General features: G+C 34.6%; 1 protein-coding gene across 15 annotated transcripts in view; it reads left to right on the top strand.

The window, feature by feature from the left end:
* Window positions 1–26945, top strand: part of LOC129725247 (collagen alpha-1(XVIII) chain) — a 698730-nt gene that overhangs the window by 508151 nt on the left and 163634 nt on the right. For 14 of the 15 annotated variants that reach the window (XM_055680820.1, XM_055680831.1, XM_055680826.1 and 11 more), the window contains exon 6: window positions 7569–7640. The exons of the other annotated variant lie outside the window; for it this stretch is intronic. In XM_055680820.1, coding sequence (XP_055536795.1) covers window positions 7569–7640 — 72 coding nt within the window. The remainder of the gene's footprint in view (window positions 1–7568; window positions 7641–26945) is intronic. 15 annotated transcript variants of the gene reach the window in all.

Here is a 26945-nt window from a genome sequence, read left to right as displayed (position 1 = left end):
AAAAACGGTTTTTGTTTTTGCTTATAGCGACACCAGCGGCATTACTGCCTACTAAACAAAATTTAAAAAAAAAATTTATGTTTTATTGTTTGGTCACTGTTTTGGGTATATTTTAACTTTTTCTTGGGTTCGTTTTGTAGATCTTTTTTTGTTTTACGTTTTCTTCTGCTGTGAATAGTTCATTTTGCTTTTGATTTTCCTTTGATACTATAAGACTCTATTCAGAATTGTTTATTGCCTTTTTTTATTGCTCTACTAAATCTTCATAATTTCTAGTTTGGCTAAATTTTTTTTGGTTGGATTGTTTTTTTTCTGTTTTTTTTTTTTTCTTTACATCTCATGCAACTAACGCAGTCTTTCTTTAGTTCTAACATGTTTTTTTTGTTATTTTTTGTGTGTTTGATTCACCTCTTTTGACCATTTTACCCTTACCTTCGTTTTATTTTTATTGCCTGTATTGTTTGCCTTTTTTATTTTCCATTCGTCTCCTTTTTAGTACCTACTTTTTTCTGTCCTTATCTATTGTTCCTTTTATGCCTTGAAACTGTCGTTTGTTTTTCTGTCATCTCAACTCTATCACAATTTTAAACCTGATTCATGTGTCACTTACATTACTTTTTATGTTCGGTTTGTCATATGACAGTCTCGAAAATGTGTCCTTTTCGACTTTCTTTAAAATATTTTATCTGTCTATTGTCATTCATTGTCATTTGCCCTTCATTCGCTCTTTCCATTTCTTTTATATATCTTTTTCCTGATTTGTCTCTTTTTTTTTTTTATTCTCGTTTTATCTCCATAGTCCCTCTTTGGTAACTCTTTCACTCTTTCAGCTATGCTTCTTTTTCATTATTTTATTTCTCCTTTGTCTTTAAATTATTAACTCTGTCTTGTTTTTCAGTTATGTTTCTTTGGTCTTTGTTCAGACATTAGTACTTTTACTTAAAAAAGCCGCTTTTATGTTTTTTTGTGTATCATTTCAATTCCAACTTTTTTTTTGTTTGTTTTCTGTTCCTCTTCGGTCTTTCTACAGTCTCTGTTATATCATTTTTTCTGTCTCCCTTCGTCTATTTCCACTTTTTTGTTTCTCTTGTGTTTATGTTTTTTCCTTCTTTTCTTCTCTTGCCAAATTGTATATTCCCTGTCTCGTTTTTTCGTCTCTTTATACCTTTTTATTATTATTTTGTGTTTATCTGTTGCTTTTCCATTTTGTCTGTCTTAGCTCTACTTACTCATGTTTCCTTTGAGGCCTCTCTTTTACAACTTGTGCAGGTTTGCTTTAGATGAAGAGGTTTCTGTTTTCTTTTTGCATTAGTGCTATTGTGCTATTTTCTTTCCATTTTCTAGATCCTTGTTTTTAACTTCTATCTCATCTCATTTTTTTCTTTTCTTTATGACTTTTCTATAACTTTTCCCTGTTTATTTGGTTCCCACTTTTTTTTTCTTTTTTTTTTAATTCTACTCTCTTATTTCACTATGCCTTTCTCTACAACCAGTTGATGTCGGCTTTGTCTGTCTATTCTTCCTTTTAAAAAAAGTAAAGATCGTTGCAGTTTCTTACAGCTTTTTTGCAGTTTTTCGCTCCTTCTTTCTTTTCTTACGCCTATTTTTATCTCTCTATGATTTTTTTTAATTTTTTTTTGTGTTTATTTGGTCTCTTTCAAACATTTTTCTTTCTTAATTCTACTCGCTCTTTTCTATTTTTAGGTTTATCTTTCACAACTGATTTGGGTTCGAATTGTACTGCTTTGTGTTGTATAATTTGATACTATTTTTAGTTTCGGTATTATCTTACATTGTTCTTTTTTCATTTTCCTTTGTCATTTTTTTATCTCTGTTCTATGTTTTATTGTTTAGAAACTCCATTAATTTTTTTTTTGTTTCCGGTTTGTTTGACTTTCGATGTTTTTTTTCATACTTCTTTAACCGCTTGCATTCTTCCTATAGTTCTATTATCTTTGTTATGTTTATTTTATCTATTATTTGTTTTTCTCTTATCTCTCTTGGCTACTTTTTCAGCATTCTTTAATTTATATTATCATCTCATCTTCAATTTGCGTATGCTTTAATTTGTCTCTTTATATCTCCTCTTTTGTATTTCATTTTCTTGTCTGCAACTGACTTATGTTCCTCTGTCGTCTCGATTATATTTATATTTTTGCTTTAGTGTGTCTGTTACACCTTTTTGTTTCTCTTTCATCCCAAGAAATTAAAGATTGACATAAGAGAAATGAAAAAAATTAAAGATCGATGAGTAACGATAAGTGAGCGACAAACTTATCGTTACTCATCGATCTTTATTTTTTTTCATTTTTCTCTTGTCAATCTTTAATTTCTTCTTCATATATCTTTAAGCACTTACCAATTCGTGTCTTCGCTTTTCTTCGCTTCCTGATATGTTTTATATATGTATCAGTTGTCTATTATTTGTGTGTCTCTGTCGTAATTTTTTCATCAACTATTCCCCTCCTTTTTATTTATGTTTTTCCTCCTTTTGACTCTATTTTTTATTTCTCTTTAAACTGTCTTTTGCTATTTGCCTACTCTTTTTGCTTCGTTTTTTCATGTTTTGTCTGTTTTTGGTTTTACTGGTCTTACTTTTGATCTCCTGCGCCGAGTGTATGTTAATAATATTGAATAATGAAAACATTATTAGCATCTAAAAGTTTTGTTTGATTGGTACAGTGTCTTCGGCAGAGTTATAGACTCCTTTATCTGTTTATTCTTTCAACTTGAAACAGCTGAGGCCCTCTTGTTCTTTTTTCTACCCATTTTCTCGCCCCTTCCTCCTTCTAATCTCTACCTCTTTTTTTCTCTATGCCTTTTTTATAACACATTGGTGTTAATTTGGTCCCTTCTCTACTATTCAACTTGCTCGTTCCCACTTCCCTTTTACAACGGAGTGAGTTTCATTTTATATCCCTTTTTCTGTTTCATTTTTTGTTTTTAAAATTGTTGAAGTTTTTTTCTTTCTAGCTCCTCGCTCCATCCTTCTTTTAAATTCATTTCTCTTCGTTTTTCGACTGTTCTTATATCTCCATGCCTTCTTTTTTTTCCTTTTAGGTATATTATTCGCTACTAGTTTGGGTTCGATTTGTGCCGCCTTATCTAGTTTTCTCTGCTTTTGTGTTATATATTTTTGTTAATATTTTTATAGTTTTAACATTATCATCACCGTGTTCTTCTTTTCATTCTTCTTTCACATTTTTTGTCTCTGTTTATTGTTGTAATGTTTAGAAACTCCATTGAATCTTTAGTCTTTCTATTTTGTTTCTGTTTTGTTTCAGGTTAGTTTGACATTCTTACATATTATATATCTTATATATTTTTCTCTGATGTGGTGTCAAATCTATTTTATCTCTTACAGTTTCGGTATGGTCTTACTATATTTTCTGATGTTATATTGTTTTTAATATTTATTTGTCACATATCTCTCTCGGCTGTTGTCTAGCTTCCTTTAATTTTTGTAATATCCGCACTTCCCATTTCGTGTGCTTTTGTTTGTCTCTGTATAGTCTTTTCAATGTCTCTTTTTTTGTTATTTTTTATGTGCCACGTTATGTCTTTCATTTACTTATCCGCAAGACTGTCTTGTTTTTCTCTGTCGTCTCGATTCTATTTGTGTTTTTAGCTTATTGTGTATATTTTTCCTATTTTGTGTCTCTTTTGACTCATTTTTGTCTCTCATTTATAATTTTTGCCATTCTTCAACAGTTATCATCTCTTTTGTAAATCCTTAAATTTTTATCCATGTTTCCTCTACCACTTACCTTACCTTTCCTTCACTTTCTTGTATTTTTTTTATCAATTGCCTATCATTTCACTTTCTTTCGGTACTCTTTTCATCAACTTTTTTCCTCTTCATTTTTATATAATTATTTAGCTTCCATTTTGACTCTATTCTGGTTTTATTTTATAGCTCTTTTACTTGTTTTAGGTACTTTTTCGACTATTTATTTTAATTGTTTTTTTTTTCAATTTGTACCTCTTTTTGGTCTTAATGTTCTTCACGCGCCCGCGCTAAGTGTTTATTAATGATTTGTTTGATTGACATAATGTCTTCGGAGAAATTGTGTATAATAATTTGTCCTTTCAAAAAAATATACACTGGTAAAAATTAAAAATCTCATTTTATTTGGAAAATTATAACTTTATTAGTTTTTTTTCTCTAAGTTCGAACAAACATCAATGGTTAGCTAATAATGTGTAGTTTTTGTGGAAAAAAATCACATGTCTAATAAGTAAATTTTTCGAGCTGTTATTTTTAAAATTAATTTTTAAAGTTTTTTTCTTCAGGTTGAATTTTTTTTCACGGTGTATATTTTTTCTGGAACGCACAGTGGCACAAAGGCTTCGTTAACTTTTTTTATTTATTCTCGAATTACTGGTTTGATTGACATACTATATTCAGAACAAGTTCAGTTTACAAAAATCCTCGAAGTATGACAACAAGTTTTAATTCGGAACACCGCCGCTAGTGGCGCTGTAAAACCTACATCCGTCTTACACTCTAGATAAATGAAGTCTTCGTCAATGTTGTAGATAATGTTGTCACAAGAACCGTTTCGTATGAGGTTAGTCCTTAAATTCGATATTTTGATATCGATATCTAAAAAACTGCAGCAGTTAGAAGGCAACCATGTTCATCATATATTGGTATGTCATCGAAACACACAACTTTGTAGAAGACACAAAAAGATAGCTCCCACACATATCGAGTTATTGCCAAAAATGAGCTCAAATTCTTGTTTTTTTTTTCTTATTTGCTCTTTAAATACTGGTGTTATTGACAAACTATCTTCAGAAGATATTTAATTTATCAAAGGCCTGAAGAATGACAACATGGCGCTGCAAAACCTAACTTGTTAATCTTGCACTTTAGTGACTTGATGTTTTCAGGAAAGTTGTATATAATATTATCGCAGAACACTTTGTTTTGAAGATGTAACGTTTTATATTAGATTAATTGTTGAAATTAGATTTTCTAAATATCCCAAAAACCGAAAAAATTTCAGAACACTTATTTTTCAGTTCAGTATACATTTTTACATCATCAAAACACACAACTTTGTAAAAAACCAAAAAAATATATATATATAAAATATGTCTTTTTGATTTGCATATCAGGCAAGAGACAAACATTTCCATCAATTTCATAGAGAGATTATGATAACAATTCATCCCATGCTGGTTTCGTCAGCTAGTTTTTGCTCGAACGTGATCTGGAGGACACTAAAAAAATATATTTTCCACATTTTTTGGCAGTAACTCAATCTTTAAAGAAGTTATCTTTTTCGTGCCTTCTAAAAAGTTGTGTGTTTTAATCATGTGCAAATATGTGCCGAATGTTGTGGCATTCCGCAGGAAAAAAGGTAGATTATCATAAATGGGAGTTTTTTAAATATGTAATTCATATATATATTTTTGTGTTTCCCTTATTTGTTTTTTTTTTTTGTCTCAAAGTGTATATTTTTGACTACTTTTGATTTTACTGATCATTACAAACGCAGATCACTAACAAATTAATGAATAATTGAATTTAGAATTTCCGTCCGGCATATATTAATGTGCATTCGTTTTGAATAAAATAAAATTTATAATTGGCAAATAAAAAGATATAATTCAGCATTTATTTTCCATACAATCAATGCTGTGAAATGTATTACCACGTTCCAGTCAGATTACAGTATCTCGTTTATTCATCTCCAAATAATCCGCATCATTTTCAATTCGAACAATAAAATACCTTCTTCGCACTCCCGGTCGCTATCGGCCGCCAATCGAATTGCATTGTTGCATAAAATTCATTTTAACGCACAGCCGCAGCTCGTTTTCAAACATGTTCCACAAACCACCAATCCGGTGGAATGAAACAAAAAATCACCGTCGCCCAAATTTGGATTTTCCCTGACATTTTTTGCGAGTTTGTAATTCCACCAGAACTAGAAAACGAACGATGTCGAAAGCCCCCCTTTTCAAATATTCTTCCGTTCACCCGGGTTGCACAGTAATCCGACAACAAATTGACATCACGAATCCTGCTCAATTAAAATAGTTGCTATCGCAATACCCATCGGCGTACCGACAAGCGATTGGCCGCCGCTACCTACAAACAAGTCTGTTAATGATCGCACTGCAATAATTCTGCAATACAGTTTTTATTTGAAACTACCACTGAGTGTGGTTCTGAACTATGCCCCTTTGTGATTTCGTTTACAACTGTTGTGGTATTTGCAACTAATGCCCGATTTGGTTACACGTTAATCAATATCTGCGTAAGCATTTCCAGACATTCCCACAATAAAACAGATTACTGCTATGTGGACTTGATGTTAATAATTAAATCACTAATACCTACTCTCACCGCACATCCGTTCATTTTCCAACATTCCATTCCAGTTAGCTTAATCGATACAAACTGCTGCGTCGATAGCTATCTACAGCGGACCAAAATTGTTAATCTCCGATAATCGTTTGCAATACACCAAACCCACGCAGCAATAATTGTGGCAATTAAGCGTAAATCTCTGGTTTGCTGTCATCTATTTTATGTTATCTGTTATATTTGGCAATGTTCTCCAAGCGCCTCGATTTTAAGGCTATGATTCACCAGTAATAATTTCAGTTTTACGACAAAATGATACAAAAAATACAAACATTAAAAGCTCTGGCCTACTCGTGCCGATTATTGTTCACTAAAAATGACATAAAAATAACATTCCATTAGTATGATGAATAGGGGGGAAAACTCCCGAACGCCCACTCGTTACAATTAATCTGTTTCATAAACGGTCCTCTCTGGTAGCGTGCGCCACAAAGGCCGTAAATGTTCAATACGATCACACTCGAAATGCAAAACGTTTCCTTTTGTTCAATTCCATGCACATCATCTATCAAGCGTGAAAGCAGACCCGTCAAAGAGTGAACGTTTGCGTGCCAGATCACGTTTACTCATTTTCGGTTTGTGGAAATTATTCAATCGATTCGGTTTCAGCATCCACCTAAAACCGGTGGGTCCACCTTCGGTAACCGTGCGCCTCCTTTATTATTAGCTCTAAAGGAAGCGCATGATTTTGGTAAACGAAACGGTACAAGTGTTGAACTACTTTCAGTTAAATATCCATTCTATCGACCCCTCGAACCGTTCGTAGAAGGTTAGTGCCAGTAAACTGGCAACGATTTTCGAAAACAACGGCAATCAGTTATCTACGAATAGTTATGCCTGAGTAAGCTCTCATTTGTTTCCCATTACTGGCGGCAGTCGGCCGTAGAAAATCCATACAAGGACGAATATTTCAGCATCCGTAAATGAAGGAATTTCGCTGGCTGCCATCGACGGTTGATCACAATAGCAATAAAATTCTGGGAATGTGACCTCCAACCAAGCGTGAAATGTTTTCTCCGTTTGTTGTAAATCTATCGTTCCGGACCAGCATCATATCAACTGGACAGTCAGTCCCCGAAAGACGGATTGGTTTGGACCGCACAAGTCATATGGAATCATACAGAAACAATATTGTTATGTGTTTTGTGCAATCATGCTAAAAGTGTTGTACATTTTTATCCTCCAGGGAACGCTTCTGTTCCTGAAGCTGTACGGCAATCCAGAGATAGTCAAGACGCACTGTAACCGAACGGCGACCGTAAGTATCATGGAAAACTTCTCACCTAACTAACAAAAATATAGGTTAACGCATAAAAAATTCAAAATTGTACCTGTGCAAACTAACACAACCATGCATAAAAGTCACCCCTTTCGAATCAACTCGTCTTAACCAACCGAAGCGTGAACATCATTCATCAATTTTTTTCATATTAGTCAAACTGTCAGAAGCAATATTTTTCTCGTTTTTTCTTCAAGAAAAAACAAGGACAAAAAAACCTATAATTCAAATTTTGCTCCCACAAGTTGGCGTCTTATTAAAGAAAGGGTAGTAAAAAAGCAGCAAGACTCAACACAAACTATTTTTATCGTACATTATTTGTTACCTGTCAGCTAAGCATAGAATGCGAATCAAATGGCACGCAGGCAAAACTTGCAATGGCTGCAAAATTCCAAACCGACAGCACAGCACCGGGAACGGTTGCAGCAACCATATGATTAAACTCTCCGCGAAACTATTTCACCCCGGTATGCCAACTTGCTGAACCTGTACCTAGCTACATATACGTGCATACATACACATTCGAATCGCGGCTAGCCAGGCGGCGTAAGTTGCTTTTGATGTTTTTTTCCTCCCGGCGTTACCACAAAGCCGCCACTACCGGAACGGTCAACTTGGCAACTGTTGTCATCAAGCTTCCGAATTGGAAACGAAAATTACGGTGAACGTGAAATGGTAAAATAAACTTTCTATTTGCAAGTAAATGCTAACAATTAAGTAAATTTTCATTTAGTAGAAAAAAACCTAAACAAACCTACTCTCCTATCGTTCGAATTAAATCTTCACTCAACAAGGTATACTTTAAACCTGTTTCACTACTAATATGAAACTGTAATAGGGGGCTGTATAATCCACTCGTGTACTGTCAATTAAACTTTTTAATTCAATCTGATAAATAGAAGCCATTATTTGAAATGCATAAAGAGAGAAATTTATTTTACTAGGGAGACCGCGGTATATATTCTTAAAAGAAAGCTCAAAAAATAAAAGTGAAGTACAGTGCTTTGCTAATAAGACTGTGTTAATGTTCGTTTCAGGGGAGGATTTAAAAGGTTAATTAAAATTTGCATAGAATGAATCAAACTGGTAGCAACAGCGAAAGAAACGGGAACCCACAATTAAAACGATTTTATAATGTCTAATTAGAGAAATTACATATATGAAAATGTGAAAAAACAAGACAATGTTTATCAAACTTCGGTTAATAATCGAAGAACTGGTTCACACAGCAGAATAATAAAAAAAAAATTGGAAACGCAGCCAAAAGGTTATGAAATGGGATAATATGACTAGAAAATGAAATTTTAGCAGCAAATTTTTACAACTTGAGGTAACAAATTACTTTTCCTTGTCCAAACTAAACGAAATATTAAAATAATTTGACTAGAAGTGACAAAAAAGCAAAATATTTTGACGTAGAACTACGCTTTTCTTTAGCCTGCCACATAGGGATGTTAATAGCAAAACTATTAACAAAAAGGGACGAAAATTGTCCCTTTTCAAATGCCTTTAAATCGGTTTGTTTTCAACTGATTTCCTTAATTCTTGCAGCAATTGATTGGACGCGGCCGTTTTATTTACTGAATGCGAAACCAGCTTTTACAGATTTTGCACATCAAAATGCCTTTCTCAAGGTAAACAACAAGTAATTGAAGGTTAATAATTTTTTGGCAATAACACAAGCATTCTGTGCTGGATCCTAACAATCAAATTCTGTCGCGGTCAAAAAATTTACCTTATTTATTTATCTAATCCCCTTCCAACTGTTGGGGCAGCACAAAGGCTGCGATCAGCATAACCGATTTTGCACAACAAATTGCCCTGTTCTGTTAGAACGCCTTAACAAAGGTTATTAATTCGACTTTACAGGAGTAAATTGAAGTCGATTTAATCCATCAGTATGAACAGAATTTCGTCGTCTCCCAACTGCTTAGTTGCAACATGATGCAACACGCAACAGCGAAAACCAAAATCGCTTGATGTTACAAACCGCAATAAGATACGGGTTGAAATCGTTGCGTGTGTGAGAGCACCATCGGTGTTTATTGGCTGGATACAAAAATCCAATGCGAATTGTGGAATAATTCGTCTAAAGAACATTAGAGAATGGTAAAACTGAACAGAAAGGCGTGGCCTATTTCGAAGCACCCTTCGGTTATAAAAGAGTGTTTCTGGTAAAACTAGCTACAATATTTAGGAAGAAGGCGAACCGGATGGACAGTCTACACAACATTGACTGAGAGTAGCGGCAGCAGTAGCAGCTGCAGCGGGTTGCGCAAGTAGCTGGTTTCCCGACAATGCATTTGTTGATAATCTGCATAGTTCTACGTCAGTTATGTGGTCGTGTCTTGAATACAACCTCCTACTTTTTTTAACTGCAGAAGAGTCCTAAAGTGAGATAGAAAAACAGCTGCATGTAGTCACACAATAAGATCCAAACAGCAAAGTATAATTATAAATTACTTTTAGAAACATATGATAAATTCAATCAAATATAATTAATTTATACTAAGAAGCCCATAACGGCTCGTATTGCGAAATTTATTAGGTGCGTAACTAAGGTTTTGCTGTTTATCAATAGATGGCGTCTGGCCGATTTTGACAAATGAGCAGTTCCACGAAACAGGTTCCAGTTTTCATTTTTTTTATTGTTAATTTTGATTTGGTTGAAACTTTGCATAAACACTTCTATAGGCAAAAGATGCCATTTTGTGCTATTGGTTTAATTTTTAGAAACACGACTATTTGAGAAGCCATTTAAAAAATGTAGGAGGGTATTGATGATTATTTTGGGAATGTATTGATGAATATTTTCAGAGCCAAAACGGTTTGTTTGATCGGTATGACATCTTCGGCAAAGTTGTAGATAACAATATCTTCTTTCCAAAAAAATATACACTCAAAAAAATTTTTTTTCGAAAAGAAGTTGAAATAATAATTCAAAATGAGTTATCTAAAAGAGCTTGTTTTTTTAAATCTAATTTTTTACAGAAAAAAAGTTATGTTTTGAAAAAAAAATTGATTTTTTTTTTCACAGGGTACATTATGGAAGAAGAAAATTATTATCTAGAACTTTGTCAGAGACACTATGCTAATCGATCAAACCGTTTTGACTGTGAAAATATTCTTCGTTCCCCATTTCCCAAAAAAATATGGCACTCAAAAAAAATTTGAAGAAAAAAAGTTTTTTTTTTCAAAGAATCATAACTTTTTTTTTGATTTCTACATGATTGGATCAGTTTCATTTTTGTTAATTAGTTTTCAATCTTTACTTTAACTTATTTTTCAAAAAAAAAACAATAGTTTTTCTAGAATGTATATTTTTTCGGAAAGACAAAATTTTTGCCGAAGACGTCATATCGATCAAACAAACCGTTTTGGCTCTAAAAATATTTGTAATCTTCATCATCTTCCCAAAATAGCGTTTTTAAATAACTTTCCAAAAATGAGTCGAGTTCCCAAAAAATAAACCAACAGCACAAAATGGCGATCTATGCAAAGTTTCAGCCAAATCAAAAATGCTCGATAAAATTGGTTGCCCGTTTTTTTGTGAAATTGCTCAAATTTAAAACGTGATGAACCAACCTGAGACATACAAACGCACGTTAGCGAATTTTTAGTGTCGTCAGATACTTTTAGTTGTGTGAAAATATTTGATTTTGTGTAAAAAGTCGTCCTTTGTGAGAAGTGTTAGTTCAAAGACAACTGAAGCGCATCAAGAGTTTAAAGTTATTTCCGTAAACTTCACGGCTCTAAGTGAAACAACGTATCGGGATTGGTTCCGGCACTTTGAGAAAGGTCAATTCGATGTCGATGACTCCGCGTGGAGAAAAGCTAAAAACTTCCGAAGACTCCAAATAGGAAAAATTCCTTACGATTTGAAGCCAAGGTACGTTGTGCGTAGTTTTTTCGCCTTGCAACAACTGCTCCAAAGAAAGATTTTTTTCATCGCATCCTGACACCTGGTATCTATAGTGTGGATTGCAACTTCAGCATTCATCGTTTGTTCTATACACTCGAACGACATACTTGCGGAGAGCATTTGGAGAGGCAAATTTCTATAGTTTCGAAGAATTGCGTCTCCTGTCAACACCAAGGTTTTGTGGAATCGCATTATTGAAATTTTGGATGGCAACTCTAGTAGTTGGAAGCATTAATCACAGTCATTCGAAAAGAGGTAAATGAACGAAAAACTGTGGTTGATGCTATTGAAAAGGTCTTTTTCACGTCAGTCGGAGATAGCATAGCTAGCAGTTTGAGATCGAAAAGAGACACTCTTCACAATACTTCCGCAATGCGGTTTGAACTGCTCCGACACTTATACCTTCTTCTCTGGCTAATTTTTTTATAGAAAGACTACTCACGGTGCCCCATTTGTGCACAATTCGCTTTCTTTGCTTGGGAGAAAGGCCACGCATTTTCAAAATTTCGCACTAAATGTTAGAAAAAATGACAGCATCTGTTTCTTTTGGATGTAAACAACAGGACGCAGCCAACGTTTGGTTGAATACTGCACGTTATTTGAAATGACGGTTGATCGTAAGGGTATTAATAATTATCAGAACGGTGTATTAATTTCTACAGTTCCTAAATATCAACTCTATGTATTTTCATCTGTTTTCACTACGTTGAAGAAAATCAAAAGTTGCCAAATCAGTTTCTGTTATTACGAAAAAATCATCTCTGAAAATGTTAAATTATTCCGACATAATTGACATAAATCGACAGCACTGCAGTGGTTACCTAGGTTACCAATTTTGCACGTAAACAACTACAGCGGATACTAGGTAACCTACAACGACGGGCTGCGGCTGCGTTCATTATTTATAATGTGATTCATTCATGATTAACAGTGTGATGAATATGGAGGCATCGTGAGATGAATAATTGAGCGTTGATTCAAGTTTTGAGATGGATATGGAAGCGTTGTCTAAACAGTCGGCTGCGAAGTCTGTGTATAAATAAACAGAAGGTCAAGTTCCGAATCGGAATGTAGCAGCAAGGCTTTGCTTTGCTTTTTTATGGAAGCGTTGTGAAAAATGGTTTGTTTAAAAAAATCAGGATAAATCTAGCTGAGTTTACTAAATATACAATTCTGAACAATTCCATAAGAGCACGTAAGCATATTTTGTTTATTTGTTTATTGATTTCGTGAAAATTTGCTGTTTAATCCGTGCATTCTTCGTGAATATCGGTTTAATGAGATGAAAAATAGAGCAGTTCACCTACTCAAACTGAAATTATAGCTCAAAGGCATTTTTTTTTGCGACCAGTGTATTCTGGAATTCTTAAAATTTATGAGTTTCGAATCAAATATTACCAAATATAACCTAAATTTGAATTTTTAGTCAACTGTTGAAATACACTTAAAAACGTCACTCGAAAAATTGAATTGAATAAATGGAAGACAAAAAACAGTTTGCGCAAAAATAAATTATGACTTTCATGATTGCTATTTCAGTTTGCCTTGCCTTGTGTTAGGAACGACATGAAAATTTGAAAACAATTTAAAAATAAACATCTAAAAACACGCATCAATAAGGATGTGCAACTAATATTAGCTCCCAAAGTGTGAAAATATAGAATTTTCGACCGAGCCCACGCGCGTAATTGTGTAGGTACAAGGTGACTAAAAAACCTTCTTTCTTGCTCTTTGAATGTCAAATTCAATATTTTATCGCTCATAATGCTACTTTCAACCTACCAGCTACTACAGAAAACCGGAGCAAGCAAGTGTATTTATATAGTAATAACTTTGATTTAGGCCTCGTTTTCTGTCATTTTCACCTGCACAATTGCGTGGGTTCGATCGGTAAGGGATAAGAACCATGAAATGTATCATCTAGAATTAAAGTGAGTATTCGTTTAGAATAGTTTACTATAGCAAAATTTACAAAATATCACGAAAAGAAAACAATTAGTTTAGAGCTTAGCAAAGGAATAAACTCTAAAGTACAGAAACGAGAGAAAAGTATTGGCAAAAAAATATAACTTGAAAAAAATATAGTAAAAAAAAAGCAAAGCCTTGGTGCTACATTCCGTATCGGAACTTGACCTTCTGTTTGTTATACACAGACTTCGCAGCCAACTATTTAGTGTACAGGACAATTGCGGGGCTAGCGCTACGATCCTACTGACACTAACAGTCTCTCCCCAGCCGAGGCTCAAACCTACGACGACTGGCTTGTTAGGCCAGCATCGTACCTCGAGACCATCTGGGAGACAAAAAAATATAGTATTATGTTTAATATTAGCTTTCAAAAGTAATATCAAACAAGCTAACGAGATTCCCCACACAATAATTTGTACCTCACCACATAGATTAGATATACAAAGACGAGTGGTAAAAACTATTTTTTGACAGTGAAGAAAGAGAAGCATAATGGTCCAAAGTAAAAAAAAATATTTGTTTAAATTCACTAGTTCCATGTGTAATCGTCCTGGAAATGATGAAATCTGAAACGAACATTTTTGATTTTTGATAAAAAGTAATAAATTAATAGGCAGAAGTGAACGTTTGAAATTCATTGTTTATTATTTCAACACCAACTTTTTAATATCAAACTAAAAATGAATCTTGATTGGGGAATGATAATAAAGCATCTTAAAACAACCATCGGCTCATAGTTGCAGAGTAATAAAATTAGGTTAAAATTGGCTATAAACAGCTGAAAGAAATAAAACAACCAAATTAAAAAATTGAACTTGAATGGTTATGCTACTACCAGTAAGCAAGAACGCTTGAAAAGTTGAGTGAGCAAAAGAAAATTAAACGGCGCTAAATATTTTAATGACCCACAAGAGGGATTTAAAGAGAACAACAGAACCTAAGTACTAAACGAAAATAATCCTACATGACTAAAACTGGTGTTGAAAAAAAGGTAAGCCTAAACGAGGTATATAAATTAATTGGAGTAGAAACAATTAGCACTGGTTTGAGAACTCAACGATGATTAAAAAATTGAATCGAATTATCATTGCAAAGCAGAAAAAAAATTTACAGAGATAATGACTAGTAGCATAGTCCATATGAAGAAAATTAAGCCCAAAATCGTTCCATATTGAACATAAAATTATGCTTAGATACGGTTTCGGATTAAATTCATACGGACAAAAACATACGTATCCACTACAAAAATGTTTTGTCATATTATAATAATAAAAAAATTTTATGACTAGCTGCAATGCTCTCGCAAATGCCCCCATTCTTGCTTTCGAACCAAGAACCTCTTCATACCGGTCCTTTTTAGTTTATTTCACATTACCAGCGATAAAACCTCCTTCCAGGGCGAGTTATAGAAGTGGTTCCGGCTTGAGGGACGTAATGAGGCCTCTCGAGTAGGGCAATTTAAAATTTGATGCCGCTTCCTGGCTCGACATGCGAGATTAGTACCTACTCCAGAGCAGTAAACTCGAAGGTAAAGGGTACAAAACCATACACATGAGCACGAAAAAGTGATACTTAGTCACTGTGACCTAAATTTTATGACATTATCTGGTCGCCTTTTCAAAACTCACTTTTGGGATGTTGAAATTTAGCAAAGCAGAAGGGGAAAGTTCTGTAATTAAAAGCAATCTGCAATTTTAAACTTAAGTATAAATAAAACATGAAGATATGTATATAAATTTATATGTTAATTTTCAATTTAATCAAGATATGAATCATTGCAGACTGCTTTTAGCAAAACGTTTCAATAACAAATGATAGTAAATAATACTTCCGACCTATGTTTACCGTTCGCTCCTGCAATCTGCTCAACAGATGGCGCAGTATACTAGCGCACAATGCACCCGCTTGTGTTATTTACTCTTCGATATTTTATTAAGTATAGGGATATATTGTACATAATGCTCATAATGCTTGAAAATATATATATACATCAGCAACAATACAACATCGGTTCTGATTAAGCTAACTGAAGCGAGAACATCCAAATCTGCATTCCCTTCAACTCGCACGAAGCATTGGCGTCGCCCAAACTACTCAACTATACCTTACACTGAGGATACGATTCGCGACCTGCTTCCACACCACCCCATGCCATACCACACCACCGCATTCCAATCACTTTCGGTAAAGATAGCGCACCACCCTCCGCCCATAACCGAATAACATACCAGGGAACGCAACCCGCAAACGAACAACGTAACGAAAGGTAACCCAGTTCGCCGGGAATGCAGAACCACGTAAAACTGAAACGGCGAAAAGGAAACTTTTTCGTACAAATCCGCGATCGCAATAAATTTTGGCACCTGCTTTCGTGCGAATTTTCTTCAACCTTTTACCACTCGCTCGTTACCGGTGCGCGCCGGTACGGGCGGAAGGAAAATTCATCGGGTCGCGATTTTGTTTCTGCTTCCCTTAGTACCACGACACCACGAAGCTTGCTGCTGACGGAACGACTCCTTACCGGCTGCCGGCACGGCAGCCGAGAGGGTGGTAAATTATTATACGCCGTTTTTAGTTTTAGCTTAGGATGCTGTGTATGGGTGTAGTTGCACTTCCGCAACGGGTCGTTCCTCTTTACTGTTGTAACGTAACATCCTGCTGACAGGATGGTTAAGATGATGCAATTTATGTCGACTTTGGATTAGTGTACACATCCTGGAGCTGGTATTGTTTGACGCTCGAGCAAAAAGGGGTTCAACCTGGACCGTAAAAATGTAGAACAAGCGAATCGTTAGCGTGACAGTGCGATTGTAGCATTTTTAATCCGTGCGAGGTAAAATTTGTTGCTGTTCGTTTGGAAATATTTCCCTCGAGCAACAAATTGAAGTTTGCCAACTTCAATAGATAACCAGTTTTTCTAAATGTATTGTTTCTAAAAATGTATGCTAAGTTTCTAAAAATAAAATATTCAACATTAAGAATGTTAAGCAGAAACAAAAATATTTTTTTAAACAATTTCTGTGTCAGATTTTGCGATGCAAAAGAGCAGTTCCACAAAAAATGTCTCAATTTTAATTTTTTTTTGAATTATCATTTTTGATTTGGCTGAAACTTTTTATAGACGTTTCTATAAGCAAAAGATGCCATTTTGTGCTATTTGTTTAATTTTTTGGAACACGATTCTTTTTTGAGAAGCTATTGAGAAATGCTATTTTGGGAAGGTATTAATGATTACAAATATTTTTAGGGCCAAAACAGTTTGTTTGATCGGTATGACGTCTCAGGCAAAGTTGTAGATAATAATTTCGTCTTTCCAAAAAAAATATACAATCACAAAAAAATTTTTTTTGTGAAAAAAAAGTTAAAATAAACATTAAAAACTAATTGTCTAAATAAGTTTATTTTAAAAAAAATTTTTTTTTTTTCATAAAAACTACAAAAGATTACCTAAACAATGAAACCGGTCCGATTATGGAGAAATCAGGAAAAAAATGTTATAAATATTTGAAAAAAATTTTCATCTTTCTTTTCACAAGGTATACAGCAAGGTTCTTTTTACACGCTTTTTTTACGCGGGTTGTTTTTCTTAATTACTCAGAAACGGTACAAGATATCGACCTCATTTCTATCACTTCTTCCGTTTTAGGCCAAAGGTGATCATATATCTGTTTAAAAAAAAACCACAATTTTTGGTGTAAATAATGAAAATTTAAAATTTTGAATTTTGGTCTCTATATTGACCACTATCATATTCAAACGAAGTTCAAACATTTAAAACGGTTTTTTTTTGTTATATTTGCAACTAAAAAAAATTTTTTTACACGATCCGATACAAATTTGGGACGCATCCTTCGTGTAAAAAAGACCTTACTGTATTTTTCATGGAAGGACAAAATTATTATCTACAACATCTTCAAAGACACTATGCCATTCAAACAAACAGTTTTGACTGTAAAAATATTTTTATTTTCCCATAGAGTGCTCTGTGGGAAATTAAAAATATTTCTACAGCCAAATCGGTTTGTTTGATTGACATTGTGTCTTTGGCAAAATTGTAAATAACAATTTTGTCTTTAAAAAAATATGTCCCTCGAAAATAACGGAAATTTTTTTTTCTTTTCAAAAAATCATAACTTTTTTTTTAATTCTCCATGATCGGACGAGCTCCATTGTTTAGGTAGTTTTATGTAGTTTTTATAGAAAAAAAATATTTCTAAGTTTTTTCACAAAAAAAATTTTTTTTAGAGTGTATATTTTTTCGGAGAGACCAAATTGTTATCTAGGTATATACCGATCAAACAAATTATTTTGGCCCTAAATATATTTGTTATCATCAATACCTTTTCAAAATAACATTTTGCAAAGCTTCTCAAAAGTAAGTCGGGTTCCAAAAAAAATAATAATAGCACAAAATGGCATCTTGTGCCTACAGGAACGTACATGCAAAGTTTCAGCCAAATCAAAAATGATCGAATTAATTGGTTATCCGGTTATTGTGGATTGCTCAAAGGTGCTTTTCAATAGAGAAGCATGATGGTTCATGGATGATTTCAGATATGTTTAGAGACATTTTAAGTTAAAAAAAATCCAAATAAAAAATAAGTCTCCTTAAAACTTTTATATTATTATGTACAGTTTCCTGAGGAATCCAATAAATATTAAACTATAGAGTTAAACTATAGAGTAGTTTTTACAAAATTTTTGTTATTTAAGGTACAGTCTGGTATTTTTCCTAGAAAGGCCTATTAATAACCTTCAATATGGTGTAAAAAAATTCAACGTCCGCCAAATGGCTTAAAAGTAACGAATTATTGAATATTAAAAATTTAACTGAATATTTGAAATTTAAATACTGCTCAATTATTCATCTCACGACGCCCCCATATTCATCACACTGTTAATTATAAATGAATCACATTATCATTAAGGAACGTAGCCGCAGCCCGTAGTTGTTGGTTCCCTAGATATCCGCTGTAGTTGTTCACGTGCAAATATGGTAACCTAGGTAACCACTGCAGTGCTGTCCATTTATGTCAATTATGTCGCAATAATTCAACATTTTCAGTATAATTTTTTCGTATTAGCAGAAACTGATTTGGCAACTTTTGATTTTCTTCAAGGCAGTGAAAACAGTGGTCTTTTCACACAGTTGAAATTTGAGAATTGTAGAAATTCATCTCATATATTTCTGCTAATTCAAGCTTGTTTTTGGAAATTTGAGGTGAACATTTTAAATATTAAAGTATTCTTAGTGTAGTGAGTGATTTTGTTTAGTGATTAAAATAAAAAATGGTCCGCTAGTGATGAAAAAAACTTAGTTTGGAAATTGAACGAGTCCCATAGAGTTAAATCCCATAGCCATACAGAACAATGCGCGGATTTTGTTTTCTGAGGTAGGTGATTGAATCGAGTGCAGATGCCCGACTATAATATCAAATTCAGAGCTTTCAAGTGAGGTTTTGAGGATACTACTCTATGAGAAATCTAAAATAAACTAAGAAGAATCCATTCCATGGATAGCAGATTGATTTAGTAAGAAAATATGCGTTTTTTCCTGTTTTCAATTGTGTTTTCATGTTGTATGAGATGAATATATGGGCTGAGATGAATAATGGAGCAGTTCCCCTAATCACTAAACCACATCAAAAACGAGTCAAATGATCTCTTCGATTGTTTTTAGTGCTCTAATTGGAGAAAAAAAAGAAAATTTATAACTTTTTAACCATTCCTAGAAGAGAAGAGAAAACTAATTTAAATGAGTTTTCTCGTAGAAGCGACGAACCCGTCGAGAAGTCACTCTGCGGTCTTTTGACGCACTTCTAACCAAACCAGGTGTTCAAGAGTTTATCGGAATGGTTAAAAAGCTATATTCTTCTCAGGGCAACTATTTTTAACTTAATGGCAACATTTTTTTTTTTCGTTGGCCAGTGTAATCAAATTCCAATGCTGCAATTAGATTTTAATAAAAATTTCAAATTATAAAATTTTTAGCGAATAACTTTCCTCATGCATCTGCTTTTGAGATATTTCAAAATTAAGTTTGAAAGATTTTAGTGTTTTATGAAAATACCCTTTTTTATGAGTTATTTGTGGTTCTCTATGAACAAACGTAGATTTCTCGAGGTGTACGATTAATTTAAAACAATTTATTCTTCGACAGCAAAGTGATTGGATGAATAATTAGAATATTTAAAAAAAAATTATCAAAAATTAGGGTGCTTCAAATTTTTGATGAAATCAAATATTAAACTTTTTTATCTATGTAGATAGAAGAAAAAAAGTTTAACAATGTTACGGTTTCATTAATTTTTAGTTAAGTTTTTCTCCATCTTTTATGATAACCGATTTAGATTGAAAAATTTTTCGCTTTAACTTTTCTATTTAAATTTTCACATTAAATTTCGAGAGAAACAATTGGCAATGCTAACATCGTGAATATCTCAATTCTATTCAAAGTTATTAATGATTTTCATTAAAAAACCTGCCGTTTGTCGTTTTTTGGGGAAATTATGATATTATGGGGAAATTATGAAAATTTTATGGGCATATTTAATTCTATATTTGCAGAAAAATTTTTAAATATGTTTTCTTATGATTGAGTGGATTTAATTGGAAAACATGACAAAAGTTGTAATAATTTTATATATTTTGCATGTAAAAGCATACAGATTTTTTTTTGTATTTTCCTAAATTCCATAGAAATTGGAAAAACAACTTTCCGAGTGAAACTCTTGAAATTTTTAATATTTATTAGAAAAATTTGGGAGCGAGGGCCTAGCGTGGTTGGTAACGTCTCCGCCAACCACGCTCGACGCCTGGATTCGAATCCCACCGCCGACATTGGTGTCGATGGTTGTGAGGTGGCGTGATCCACTCACGACCAACCCAACTGGTCTAGATTCAATCCTAGCCGACACCGGGAGATTTTCTGAGGCAAAAAATCTCTGGGATCACGCCTTCCATCGCATGAGGAAGTAAAGCCGTTGGCGCCGGTCCGTTAATCAACGGGTCGTGAGTTAGGGTCCTGGGTGGAGTCACCTCCCCGGGCGTCGGTGATTGGCACAATAACAGTGGCGGAACTAGACCGACGGAAAATAAGCGAGAATAAAAAAAATAGAAAAAATTTGGACATTGTGATTTTTGGTGATCGGTTTCACAAATTCCCACAAAAAAGGACACAGATTTATTTTTGTAATATTTTTCCTTAGAACTAGAAAAAAAACCTTTAAATTAATCCAAAAAGATCGAAAATCGAACAGTTGGTTCAACGAAGTTAAAATTTCTACATGCAGTCTTGTGTGTCGAGTTGAGCGTAGATTTTTGCAATGTAGGCGGGGCGACGCAGACTCGAGAAAGAGAAACAAAACAAAATAACTTCGATACTACTGAGTGGTTGTCATGAGCACCAAAAGAAAATTTGTGCTTTCCTGATGTGAAAATTACCCTGGTTCTAAAATTAACTAATTTTGTTATCGATATTGGACCGATAACGGTGTTTGAGTGGGCACAAAGGAACAATAAAACCGAAAAATCACTCAACTTTGCAGTGAAAATTCTTAAAATGAGGGTTATATCTTGCTGCGACAAACTGTTCATAGACAACACTGCCGTTTTCTTTTGATACCTAGGTCGTTATTGTAAAAATGATTATTGGGAAATACATGAAAGTTTTACACTAAATTACAGTATCCATTGGGCACGAAACGGTCTCGATCAAAAGCAATTCAACGGCTTTAGTTCTTTCAAAAGTCTACACAAATGAAAATTAAACACATAACATGGTTTCGGGTTTTCCCCTCTCCAAAAAGATGTGAAAATAATTACACTGAAAACGTCGCTACCTACTCACTCGATTTAGGGCTGTCACTCGCAGAGATGCACATTTTGTCCTGATTAGTCCAATCGGCTCCGTTCGTGTGGGCTGTACGCACGCTTCGCGTTGAACCCTGTCAGTCAGGCATTCATATTTTTTACCCCGCGCGGGACATGAATACAAAGTTTTTAATTAAAGTTTTTAATTACGTTTTCAGCAAACGCCAGCCGCACATGCACGCAGTGCATCAGTGCATTATAGAGTTTGCCAGTGAGAACGGTAAACGCAATAGAGTTTTTTTTTTGTTCCTTATACTCGTGACTCCATCACTCATGGCTGACGTTGTGAACAAGCACGCGTCATGTTGTACTTCTTCGCGGGCTCTAGAAATGAGCTTCTCCTGTTTTGCGGATGCTGATTCAAAACTTCAATGAATATTTCTTGCCCATTAGTATTCACTCGCAACCGTCGGTAACGTGCTTTTTCGGATGCTGTTTTGCGGCATCAAAGGAACCTACTGAACATAAAGTAAAAACTTTGTTACTGATTTACAATCTTGCCTTTCACGGTTGACACCAAGAGTACCCTCCAAGTAAGCTCTTTGCTGCAAGTAAAACTAATCAGAGATAAGAATCTTTTCGCTATAAAAGTAGGCTGGATACGGCAGTAGCGTAAGCTATCGGGCAAGAGGCTGTTTCAAGTTAGACATGCACGGATAAGAATTTTATATGCAGCCTACAGCAGTCGGCTGGAGAAAATGCAACAAAACTGAGTTGCATGATGCATCTACCGGTGCGCTTTCAGTTCATGCAAATTCGTATGTATGGTGCCGAGAAGTTGCTTTCAGTTGAATGCAAATAGTACGGAATGCGTTCCTTCTCCAAGTTTCCTTTGAATTTGAACAACGTTTTTGTGCGAGCGCTTTGAATTGAAAACTTTCTGCTTTTAATTTTGACGTTGTTTGCAGTTTTTAATTAATTTTTCGGAAACGAATAGAGATATCTCATGACAACTGGGAGTCTCCTTCTAGCAAATTCACCTATGGTTATGCAAATTTTTATGGAAGAATGAACAAACTAACTACTTTATGCAACGTTATGCCTTTGAGTTTTGACTTTGCCGCAACAAAAGCCCCCCGGATGGGAAATCACTTTCTGATTAGAGGAGTTATTCTCACAACGCTAGCTCAAATGTAAATTCCTTGATCGATCCGGATTGGCCAATAAATATTTGAAATTTCCATCCGAATATCCACAGCCGAGGCAACTTCTTGGGCGCAAGGGTATACTTGTATGAATATTGATTACCATTCTACCAAAGTATTGCTGACTTCGTGGCTGCCTGATGGAGTAAAATCCTTCTGATGCGGGTGTACTTGAAATTTCACACACCCTCTGGTGCGTCGCTTCGTCGGCCGTGCTCCCGTGGCCCCTTTTCCCTTACCACTTCAGCCAGCAGGTCGAGTTTTCCAAACCGATGGCGCAGCTTTGGCTCCCATTACGTTGCCACTAAGCGCGCTGAAGAGCTTCAGCATGTCGAACGACGGCGAAGAAAGCCTGGATGCTTTCTCGCCGTTCAAGAATGTGCACCTTGCGTATGTTCCTATACCATCTACTTGAGCAGTAAAGCAGCTTCTCCGTCTGCGTCTGAACCAAGTGCGGTTCCATTTGAATTCCAATTGTGTTCATTGTGAGTGTGTGTGTATGCGATTGCATGTTCAGGGAACTGAATCAGGGTGGGTTGGTTCCTTTTGGCGAATACTCGCATATCTTGCACGCTCCCTGCTGGCATAGATATTGATTTAGATTTATGCGAATCTGAATTTCATATTCGATATGTTCATAATTTCTGGCTGCTTCTGAGCAGCACGCCAAGCTCTAGGGGGTAAGGGATAAAAAGAGATAGAGAAAGAGTAAATGGCAGCAATGACAGGCGCGCATTTATTGTCATGAACACGATAATGCTTTTCTTGAGAATACCAAACATACTGCTGTTACAATGCGAAAATCGGAATGGAACGACGAAGAGTGTACACATATATCGCTATCGGATTGCGAAGCAATCGAGGAACGAACGTTATTCTTGTTAATCTTTTGTTTTTGACGATTATTATTCGCAGAATCGTTTTCTAGAATCCCATTAGCAAATGCCTTTTTTTTCGCGATTAAAGGAAATGACTGTTAATGAAGCGAAAAATTTGTATTCATTTGCACATAGGTATCTAACGAGCAACGAACAGAAGGAATTCCACGTGACTGCACATTGTGATGTGGTTACAAAAATGAGTCGCAAGATTCAGGTTAATATGAAAATGTGCGGTACGCAGATTATTGGTAGGTTTGAGAAATCATGCTCTTGGCCTTATGCTGAAAAATAATAAATTATATTTTTTTCTGCGAGAATCAAAAAAATAAATCTAGTTTTTTTTGGAGCCAACTGCATATGACACGACTGCTTTTCCTTTTATGCAAATACTTGTATGGTCACAAAACAGATATTTCACAAATCGTGGTGGTAAATCAGAAATATTAGAAGTGAAAACATTATATAATATTGGGCCTAAGATACTTCCTTGAGGCACACCAGCACAAGTAATCTATCGTATTCAGAGCTTCGAAATCTCACATTTAATGCTTGGAATACACCTGAAATGAAGCTAACTGTGCACTCACTCTCACCCATTGCAGTGATACTGAATTGAATCTAGTCACCCTTACGCCAAATTTAACGTTTTACTGATTCGGCTGGTGTTACTTTTTGTCATGCTTTGGCATTCATTCGTTCAAGAAAGTAATGAATGATATCAAACTTATAGCGCCTATTTAGTTTCGTCAGGCTTCAGCAAGCATTGGGTGCTCTACAGGATGACGCATGATTTTTCAAATTAGTGTTACTTCGAAACCAATGTCTAATAGTTATTTCATCGCCTAGAAATTTTTTAAAATACTTTTCAAGCCTTTTATCTCGAAATGGATAATATTCTTGGAAAATTATCATTTTATGCTTCTGTACAAAAAAAGTGGCGTTTGAGACATTTTTGCGATGATGTATTGGACATTCGTAAATTGTGCAAATAGTAGCTCTCATCGGTACTGAACATTTTTCGTGTCACACCAAAAAAAAAATACTAGAATGGCTGTTTTGATTTTTGTCCCGCGTTCCCATACATTCAACGCACTGTGCGCTATCGGCACGGTAAAAAGTTTTTGTCAGAGCATGCTGTATGAGGGATAGAATAAATTGAAGTAGCTGGAAATATTATACTGAGTCGAGGATGTTTTCGAGCTGGAAATTTTCTCGACTCAGTACTGGGGCATGGTGTATCGTTGTACTTATCCTACACATGCAAAATGTGCCGAAAACAATATCGATAACGATCTCTCTCAACTAATCTAGTTGATCGAGACCGCTATTAGCCCCCAAGGCTAAGCGTGCGATATTGTTTTGTTTATGAATGACTTTGATTTGTTAGTATCAAGTCAATTGTAAACTGATTCCCAACAGACAAAAAAAAACTTTCAGAGCCATTTGGAAATTAAACTGAGTTAAATTCAGCCAAGCAAGTGTAGAACAATACTTTTCGATTGGTATCATTTTGAGCGTAATTCCAAGATCGATATTTGTATAAAAATCAGAGCTGATTGAAAATTAAAATTTTCATCTCGTGAGGTTTTCGCAAATCTCCCATGAAATAATTTTTTTCTCTCATCTTTTTCAATTTCAATTCCTAAACTTTTAGTAACTTTCGTTTTAAGATGTTCACAGTTCAACAAAACAGATATTAACTCCAGCATAAATTGTTGCAGGTAGTCCATCTTCTCAGGAGTGTTACTACCCAAATAACAACTCAAATATCGACCATTTTTTATTTGAATGATACTTTGCACGCGTATTTAAATAAGAAATCTGAGTATTTTCCGCAGGTTGAGAAATTATTCAGACCCAAGACCAGGGGGAAAATGTACCAAGCGATGACATTTTTTTATGACATCCGAGGCGTCCCTCTATGACAGTGTTGTATTGGCAAAATTAAGACAGCCAACAGAAAAAATATATTGCGACTATAACGTTGCCGTCTAGTTCCCCAAACACGATTGTTTTTTTTTTATTGTTTGGGTATGAAAACCCGAAACCCGACTATAAAATGCATGAAATCTCGGGTTCGGGTTTCACAATTTCGGGTTCGGGTTTCAAAGAAATAAAATTTTCGGGTTCGGGTCGGGTTTGGGTTTGAACGAAAAAAAAAGTTTCGGGCTCGGGTCGGGCTCGGGTTTCGACCGAAAAAAAAATTCGGGTTCGGGTCGGGTACGGGTTTGAAAAACATCAAACCCGACCATCTCTACTGTTCGTCTTATTCTCATGTCGACGATAGCATGTATGGTTGCATATAACATTCGGTATGCGATACACACATCCTTCAGTGCACAGCCACTCTATTGCCGAGTTTTCTTTTCTTTGCACGAAGGCTGTCGGTGAGTTACCGAGCAGCTTCTTCTTCCCACAGTCTTTTTTAACACCCGACATCCACATAGGCAAATAAAAAAAGAGTGGGAAAATGTCTCCGGTGGATTCGGACTGTTACCGACACACTCTGTTTGTGTGCGGACACGACCGTCTGTATAAAAAAAAGTTTCTTCTCTTTTCTATATTCGCGATCCCGAAGACATCCTTCAAATAATGCCGAATCGAAACACGGAGTACATTTTTAGTTTTCTTTTGTGATGCTCTATTGCCAATACGTTCTCAATGTAACTATCGGACTGCCAGCACGATAGGTATCACGAACACACAGCAACAGAGAAGAAAACCCTTAGCAGACAGTAGAAAAAAAGACTGTACCATTGGCATCCCTGCTCAAGACTAATTTTCTAAAAAGGGCGTATGCATTTTGGCATAAATTTTGATCAAAGCGTTGCAGCTCAGAAACCATTAATTGTACATAAAAACTGTCAGAGAACGAAATGCAGGGAACTAAATAAAAGTGCTTTACCAGAGAAATATATACAATGAAAATAAATTCATGAACTAAAAAAAAATTCTCAACAAACACTAAATTTTAGTTCACAATTTGATAGGAGTTGAATTTTGTTTGACAATTTTTTTTAAACTTTAAGTAATAACGCAACTTCTGAATAAAAAATGCAGGATAGAGAAACAAAACATATTTTTCATAGAAGGTAAAGTTTTTAAGAATATATTTGATTTCGATTTCGGTTTCGATTTTTATATTTAATTTAGTGTTTTAGTGTTTATTTTCTAATTTTCTTGTATTAAGTTTAAACCAATTTGAAAACCGATGCATACAAGAAGTCAATTCCTATAAGCTTTTCGATTTGAAATGACTCCTTCAATTGTAAAATAAACAATTTGAAAAACCGTAATTTTTTTAAGTTTTAACCTTCTATCAAAATTTTATTTTTCGTTTCTCAATCCTGGACATTTTATCAGAAGTTGCGTTATAACTTCAAGTATCTTTAGAAAAAAATCACTCTTTTTCTTGTAAATTAAACTTAAGAGTGTACATATTGGTCAAAAAAATTTGTTTTCATTGTTTATATTTATTTAGGAAAAAACTATTATT

This window comes from Wyeomyia smithii, chromosome 2 (genome assembly GCF_029784165.1).
Source record: "Wyeomyia smithii strain HCP4-BCI-WySm-NY-G18 chromosome 2, ASM2978416v1, whole genome shotgun sequence".
Taxonomy (NCBI): domain Eukaryota; kingdom Metazoa; phylum Arthropoda; class Insecta; order Diptera; family Culicidae; genus Wyeomyia; species Wyeomyia smithii.
The sequence above is the reverse complement of the archived record's forward strand: the minus strand, read 5'-3'. Positions and strand labels throughout refer to the sequence as shown.